General features: G+C 26.7%; 1 protein-coding gene across 1 annotated transcript in view; it reads left to right on the top strand.

The window, feature by feature from the left end:
• Nucleotides 1-8,076: 8,076 nt before the first annotated feature.
• LOC100809297 (O-fucosyltransferase 19) overlaps nucleotides 8,077-9,159 on the top strand; it is a 5,984-nt gene continuing 4,901 nt past the window's right edge. Inside the window, exon 1 of the mRNA XM_014773617.3 lies at nucleotides 8,077-8,981. Coding sequence (XP_014629103.1) covers nucleotides 8,568-8,981 — 414 coding nt within the window. The 5' untranslated portion in view covers nucleotides 8,077-8,567. The remainder of the gene's footprint in view (nucleotides 8,982-9,159) is intronic.

Below are 9,159 nucleotides of genomic sequence, written 5' to 3'. Positions count from 1 at the left end.
GACTGGGCTGGTCCACTTACGATTTGATGTACCGGAATCTTTTGTGTCAGAACATGGATTGATCATAAGTATTTATTTTAAAAAAATAATAAACTTTGTGGTATAATTTATTAAAATGAAATAATTATAAAATATATATCATTTTTATACATTCAATTAAACACTTTTAATCTGCAGTTTAAGTATTGTTATGAATTTTTTATAGATAAAATATGTTTTTATCTTTATGCTTTCAAAGTTTAATTAAGGACCAACAAAATGGTGAATTTAAAAATACATGGACTAAAATTAATTTTTAATGAAAGTATAAGCTCTAAAAACGTAAATTATCCCACCTTTTGTATTTCATGTATCTCTACAACTTATTGATTTCTCACTATCTATTGCAGAGATAGATCCACGTTGAACTTTGTGCGGACAGCTTATCACATTCATACATTTTTTCTTTTCTTTTCATTTTCTAATGTAATATATATGTATAATTATAAATTATTCTTATAATTTGAATATGATAAAATTATTAATTCATAATAAAATTTTAATATATACATTTTTTATAACTTAAAATGTTTGGATCCTTCACTAAATTTCGATACATCATAAAGGTCCTTTATCTTACATTTTTTAACTTATAGCATTATTTTGCGTTTTATTCGTGAAGAAAGTAGCATAAAATGCTAATAGCTTGCTAATGCTCAGTACACAAAGATCAAAATTAAGTTACCAACAAAGGTTGGTTTGTTGGTGGATAATCCATATAAGAGTTTTTTGAGTTTTGCTTGAAATCTGCTCTTTGGTGAGTCCCTAAACTAAATTTACCTAAATTTTTTTATAACAAAAAAATCAAAATTAAGTTAATAAATGAATAATTATTTTTTTTTTATTCATAAGAATTGAACAAAAATTTATAAGACTCATGCATCTGCCTTAAATGCATTAATTATCAAATAAAAAAGCTACGTTATTGCTTCCAAAATTCCGAAGCAAAAGATCCGTTTTTTATTTATCAGAAAGAAAAAGATCCTATCCTATAATACTAACAGCTTTCTCTGGTGAAAAAAAAAAAAAACAAACACAACAAAAATTCTCATTTCTGCATGGCATTTTGATGTATTGAATATACGGTCGTACAACACCGACAAGCATGAAATAAAACGTGAGAAGATTAATCACTCGCATAAACAAACAAAAAAACAAAGATTAAATCAAGCTAACACCAAACCAGACGTATCCAATGTCAATTCAAAACGATCATTTGCTAAAAATATGATATCAATATTGAGTATAAGAAATAATTACCGTACCTAAAGGGGGTATTGGGACTATTCAGAAGATAACGACACACTAAACCTCGATTTATGCCACTCATTAAAATTTAAACCGTGAGGACAAGGTCATTAAGTTACTTCTAAAATTACGTGAATTGTGTGCATTGATAGAGTCCACTTAACTATATATATCAAATTCTATCCAAAAATGGAGTTGGCACGTTGCCCGTCTTTTTTCAGTTTTGTTTTTTTGTTCTTTTCTTTTAACTTAGTGATTATGAGCTTTTATTTTCATGCATGTATATCTCTACAGTTTACTTGATTTTCCATTATCGTACGTTTTTGGGTGTACATCATGAAGGACCACTAGTTATCTTACGTTTCAGCGGTGAAGAATGTACGTAATAACATAACTTTTTTTAGGAGATAACATATTAACTTGATAATGTTCAATGTATACATTAAAATTAAGTTTGTTTTTTGTATGAACCTTAAAATTAAGTCAGTTGATGAATTAGCTGAAGTTACTTCTTTCAATACAATTATTCTAAAAATATTATAATTAAAGTTACTTCTTTCAATAAATTTTCAATTATGCTTTTACTGTTTTTGGTATAAATCTATCACATATAAAAAAAACAAAGAGAATAAAGTAAAATTTTTATAATTATTTATTATTTATAAAAAAACAAAAAAATTCAAATAAAACACAACTAAATGTGTTTTTATGCTTTTAGTCCCTCATATCTGAGAGTCTATCTTCTTTAGTCTCACAAATTCGCAAAAATAGTTTTTTAGTTCATTTTGAAGTTAAAAAAATCATCATAAATTATGTATTAAAATTGCCAAAAATTAGTCAGGAGAGACTAATTAAAAAAATATTTCACGAGTTTGATGAACTAAAAAGTGCAAAATTTAATTAAGAAAATAAAAATATAACCCTAAATTTAAAGAATAAAAAATAAATATGTTTAAGTCTATTAAATAAATTACTTGTGTGTTACATATGAGTAATTTTTACGGTTTTTCATTACAATCGCCATCCTAGTGTCACTACAATTTTGGACATGAACAATTTTTTATCGTGGGTCATGGAAACCAAATTCAACCAAATGGTTCGACATGCATCTCCCAATCGGTTATGTATCAATCCCGTATTACTATAAAAAAAATCATGGTTAAATTAGTTTAATTAAGTAGAATTAGTTAAATAATTGAGGAGCGTTTATTTCACAAAATTTTGTTGGATTTTCAAAAAATATAAAAGTGAAAATATGTTTTCTTATATTTGTTTGTTAGAAGGTAATAAACAAAGATTTCAGGATATTTTCTTGAAAATGAGATTTTCATGTTCATTTTGTTTTTGTATTAATTTGATTTTTATGGAAAGAGAATAAGAATGTAAATTTCTGTTTGGTAGAATCTGATTTATTATATATAAATTCTATTATACCTTCTCTACTAATATTTGTTATCCCACTAGCTACTTCTCTACTTACCTACCAATTCTATTATTGGTATAATTAACCAAAAGTATATTTTAAATATTTTTAAAAAAATAGTAATATAAGATATATTTTTAAGAAAAAATAATGTTAACCAAACATATATTTTAAATATGTTTAAAATTATAAAAAAGGTTCACAATAGTTAATCAAACTCATTTTTCTCCAAACATTCATAAATGTTATTCTCATATCTAATGTTGCTAGAAATAATATTTCCAAAAATCCAAAACTTAAAACAAAAGTTCCCTAAATAATCACTTGTGATTCTATTTTACTGGAAACTTGGTATTTTTTCATGTCTTATGAATATATTTCATCCTACACTTTATGAATTAATTAATTTTCATATTATTGTAACTACAAAATGTTTACCACTACTTACTTTCTGTGGGGTCGAATTTTGGTCATGCCCTAAAAATATATGATTCCCCCATTATCGCGCTAAATCCTGCTTCCTTCTTATTTAGTAGTATCGATCATAACCTCTTTCTTTTTGGGACATGGAGAGAATATGATCATAACTTTAATTCATAAAAAAATAAATAAATATCAAGTAATGCTCAGGAGGAGTGAGTGGGTATCTAACTTCTTCGTTTGATTGTTCCACATGCACCCTAGTTTCACTTTCAAGTCATTCCTCATTATTATAAACCAGAAATACAGTTCTGTCAATAATGTCAACGCCATTATATGCTGAATTCCTTGCCTAAAAATTTGCCCATTTCGACACACCGGATGGAGAGAATCTATCTATCTATCTACTAGCTATTATATATATATATATATATAAAAGTTTAAATTTATTCGATCTATACTTATAATATCACGTATCAGTCTTATATTTATTTTTTTTCTTATTAAATGTATTTAAATCAAATTTCAATTTTTTATTCAAAACAACAAATCACAATTATAACTATAGTGATATTTTTTTTACAATTTATTATAATAAATCACGATTATATATGTTTGTATTAAATGCAATTAATTAGATTTCGTTTTTCTATTTAAAATAATAAATCATGATTATAATATACAATCGATCATATTTTAACTTTTTTTTATTCAAAATAATATCCCCATGTATATTTTAATTGTTATAAAAATTGTGTATATATTGAAGTTACATATATATGCAAATATATTTATAAAGTGATTATTTTTTAAAAGAAATTTTTATTGTATATTAATATTAATAACTATTGTATGTCTCGATCCATACAAAAATGTAATAGATAAATACATTAAGAAAATTATAATATACAAAAACATTATAAATTATAAAATTAATATCCATGAAAGGATATTTAACTAGTTCCCAATAGTAATGGAAGGTGCATAATTTAATAAACAATTTTAAGATTAAGTGGTAATGTTAATTTTATATTTTCATCCGATTACATATCACTATTTGAATTACTTTAAGATAATTATTTTAATGAATTTAATGTCTATATACTAAAAGTGTAAAATAGTTTTAGAGTGTCATCCAATCACAAATCATTATTTAAATTACCTTAAAATAATTATTTTAAAAGTTAACAAACTTATCATACATGATAGATTGTAATTCAATGATTTTTTACATTGTTGACATTAATTTCTTTAAAATAATTACCTTAAATAATTCAAACCTGATATGTGATCGAATGATAGTGTAAAATTGTTTTACACTATCAATGCATAGACATTAAACTCTTTAAAATAATTATCTTAAAGTAATTCAAACGATAATATGCGATTAGATGATTAGATGAGAGTGTAAAATCAATGTTAACACTTAATCTTAAAAATGTTTATTAAATTGTGTAGCTTCCACTATTGGGAACTAGTTAAATATCATGTGTCTTGCACGTGTATTGAACTCTTTTCTTTATTTTAAAAACTAACAAAATTATCATACATGATAAGTTGTGTGATGTCTCTGAATGTCAACTTCTTGGCAACTCACACAATGTGACACTTCACACAACTTTCTTATTAGTCAGAACCCTCCATCACTCAAAATCCTTCGTGGGTAGTTCTTTCTAAGATGTCGATATTTTGTTTTAGTTGCTTTCAGGAGCAATGATTGTCCCCATAAACGAACATGAAACCTTTCAATATGTTTTATCCTCACCCACACGTTTTTTAGGAAACTTCTCAGAAAGTCACATATCTCATAACTGCTTCAAGCTAAACACACTTAACTGTGGAGTTTTAAGTGATAAGTTACTCAAAGTATATGCATCTTGTAGGGTAGAATCATGCAGTACTAGACACGAGACAGATCTTCCAAAGAACATGATTTTTTTCGAATAAGCCAATTCATTTGAGACCCCGTGGATCCACTCTTTTTCCTATTCAAAGATCAACCTTTTGTCTCTGTGTTTTCACATCGACAATTCTTTACAGAGGAAGAGATGACAATTTTTGAGGTCATATTAGTATATGTAGTATTAATTATTTTCTTTAAGTTTTCTTTAACGGTACAATCTTATACCTCTAAATCTCTCTCTTTTCCGGTATGATTGGTCGAGGTGTCATGTTGTGATTGGCTAATTTTATAAAACTTTTTATACTAATTTATTTTAGTACATAATTTTTTTGTGATTAAATCAAAAAAATGTAGATAATATTTGATCTATATCACTAAAATAAAATATTTACAAATAAAAGTAAAAATTGTGAAATAAATTTGTAAATATTTTTAAAATGTTGGCTTACACATTATTTTGAAGTGCTATTTTTTAATGAATTTATTTTTATTATAAGAGGTTGCATTAATACTTATTTAAAATTTGGCGGTTACATCAAGTAAGTTTAGCTTAGTTGGTCAAAAACATGATGCATAAGTATTATAAATCTCGTACACAGTATTTGCTTGTAAAACTACTTTTATAAAACTCTATAAAAAACTTATTTGTTCTAATAGAAATTGACCTCAATTTGCTTAATTTCAACTGCATTAATTTTTTGTAACAGAACTGCATTGGAATTAATCAAGCCCTAAGGAACTGTACCAAAAAGAATCAAGGTCAAAATAAATTATTAATTGCAAGAAAAAATTAATCAATTATTATTGTTATTTTAAAATCTCATTTAATAAGAAAGAAAGAAATCATCAATTTTTTTTAAAAAAAACCACATTTTTACCTAATTACAGAGACTGAATAATTAATTAGTTACCATAATTTTCGAAACTAATTTACTAATGTATATTTCATATCTTATAGCATCTTATTATTACAAAAAAAAAAAAAAAAACAGTCAAACCTTGACCACAAGAACAACAATTAATTAGCCAACAAGTGAATTATTCCCTCCATCTAAAAAAATAAGTGTAATTGTAATTATAAGTTTTATATGAGTTCAGAAAAAATAATAAATAAATAATAATAATTTTATAAAACTAACTTTAATATTAATATTACATTAAAAAATTAAAGTAATATTTATTATAAGTATTATTAAAAAATTAATATTATATTAACAAGTTAAATACGATATTTATTAAGTGTCTAACTCAATTACTTAAATAAGATGCGCGAATCATGATAACATATGTGAGACTATCATTAATTCCTAGAAATGAAAAAAATAATATAAAACAAGGTCATTGTAAAATCGAAAAGAAAGAAAGAAAAAACAGAGTGCAATTCAAGCATTTCAGCAACGAATGGAAAATGAAATAAATCCAAATGATAAATGAATCCGAACACGGCCGAATCACCCAACCCCGATTATGATGTAGTAGGGGGTCTTAGCCTCTGTTTTCCTAATACATCATAATTTGCTTATAAAACTACTCTTATAAAACTCTATAAAAACTTATATGTTCTAATAGCAATCTCAATTTGCATAACTTCAACAGCATTAGAATTTCTTTTAATTGGAATTAATCAAGCTCATAGGAACAGTTCCAAAAAAAATAAAGGTCAAAAGAAATTATTAATTACAGGGAAAAATTAATCAATTATTATTGTAATTTTAAAAACTCATTTAATTTAATAAGAAACAAAGAAATCATCAATTTTTTTTAAAAATATTTCTTACATAATTACAAAGACTGAATAATTAATTAGTTACCATAATTTTCGAAACTAATTTACTACTATATATTTCATATCTTATAGTATATTATTATTATAAAAAAAAACAGTCAAACCTTGACCACAAGAACAATAACTAATTAGACAACAAGTAAATTATTCCCTCCATCTAAAAAACAAGTGTAATTCTAATTATAAGTTTTATATGAGTTAAGAAAAAATAATAAATAAATAATAATAATTTTATAAAACTAAATTTAATATTAATATTAAATTAAAAATTAAAGTAATATTTATTATAAGTATTATTTAAAAAATTAATATTTTATTAAAATTTTAAATATAATATTTATTAAGTGTCTAACTCAATTAATTAGATAAGATGCTTGAATCATGATAAAAATCCGTGAGACTATCATTAATTCCTACAAATGAAAAAAAATAGTATAAAACAAGATAATTGTAAAATCGGAAAGAAAGAAAGAAAAAAAAAAAAGAGTGCAATTCGGTCATTTCAACGACGAATGAGAAATGAACTCAAATAAATCTAAATGACAAATGAATCCGAAAACGCAGCAGAATCACCCAACCCCAATTATGATGTACTAGGATCCGTGCCTCTCTTCCCTTGTACATCATAATTTGCTTATAAAAACTACTTTTATAAAACTCTATAAAAATTTATTTGTTCTAATAGCAATCTCAATTTGCTTAATTTCAACTGCATTAGAAGTTTTTTTTAACAGAACTGTATTGTAATTAATCAAGCTCAAAGGAACTGTACCAAAAAAAAAAGGTCAACAGAAATAATTAATTAAAAGAACAAATTAATAAATTATTATTGTTATTTTAAAAACTCGTTTAATAAGAAAGAAAGAAATCATCAATTTAATAAAAAAAACACATTTTTTTACATAATTACAAAGACTGAATAATTAATTAGTTGCCATAATTTTCTAAACTAATTTACTACTATATATTTCATATCTCATAGTATCTTATTAATTATTATTAAAAAAAAGTCAAACCTTGACCACAAAAACAAGAAGTAATTAGCCAACAAGTAAATTATTCCCTCCGTCTAAAAAACAAGTGTAATTCTAATTATAAGTTTTATGAGTTAAGAAAAATTAATAAATAAATAATAATAATTTTATAAAACTAATTTTAATATTAATATCAGATTAAAAAAATTAAAATAGTATTTATTATAAATGTTATAAAAAAAATAAGTATCTAACTCAATTAGTCAAATAAGATACATAAATCATGATAAATTCCGTGAGACTATTATTAATTCTTACAAATAAAAAAATAGTATAAAACAAGATAATTGTAAAATCAGGAGAAAAAAAAAAGAGAATACAATTCAATCATTTCAGCTACGAACGAAAATTGAACTCAAATAAAATTAATCCAAATGGCAAAGGAATCCGGCCGAATGAGCCAACCCCAATTATGATGCATATAAAAGAGACATCAGAAAGAAAATCAGAGATCCCAGATTGGCACATTATTTAACGTTGCCACTCCCTTCAATTTCGGCCACCCTCAAACCTTTTCAATCCAAAAGAAAAGCCTCTCTCTGCAAAAACAACAACAGAAACATAAATCCACAAACGCTCTTTCATTAGTCATTACTCATCCATCATCATTCATTCCCCCGAATCCGCAACCCCACACAGCACAACTCCCAAAAAGAACATTAATTTTCCGTCACCTGTCCGACGTCGTTTTGGCATTCCGTTAGCGGCGCCAGCATGTCGTCCGGCGGCCCCTCCACGACCTCCTCCAACACCAGCCCAAGGGTCACCGCTGGCCCCACCACCACTCGCCGTCGCGTCGCCGACAACATCAACAACATCGTAGACGCCGAAAAACAGCAGCAACAGCAAGTCACCTCAAGCTTCTCCGATTTCTCCGAGGTCGAAACCGACGAGAATGTCCCCCACCACGCCCACGCGCATCACCACCACGTGCACCCCGTCACGCGCTTCCTCCTCCTCCGCGCGCGAACCCTCCTCTGCGTCCCCGAGTCCTTCTTCCAGCGCGTCGAGCATCTCGTCCTCTGGCTCGCCGGTTCCGTCCAGAGCCTCCGCTCCGGTAAACACGTCGGCCGGAAAATCATCGTCGCCCTCATTTTCATGCTCGTCATGTCCGTCTTCCTCAAGGTTTTCATTTCATTTCATTTCTCGCCACAAACTACTTTTTTTTCTTTGTTTTCCTATTGGAAAAAAATTAAGTCCCACATTGTTCAGTCATGATAAGGAGAGACAGCGTCACCTATGGTAAAGCTTTTGGTATTGATTTATGATCAAACCACATTCTAATAATTTATTGAAAATGTCTATT

Source organism: Glycine max, chromosome 3 (genome assembly GCF_000004515.6).
Source record: "Glycine max cultivar Williams 82 chromosome 3, Glycine_max_v4.0, whole genome shotgun sequence".
In the NCBI taxonomy this organism is placed as follows: domain Eukaryota; kingdom Viridiplantae; phylum Streptophyta; class Magnoliopsida; order Fabales; family Fabaceae; genus Glycine; species Glycine max.
This window is presented reverse-complemented; position numbering and strand designations above follow the sequence as displayed.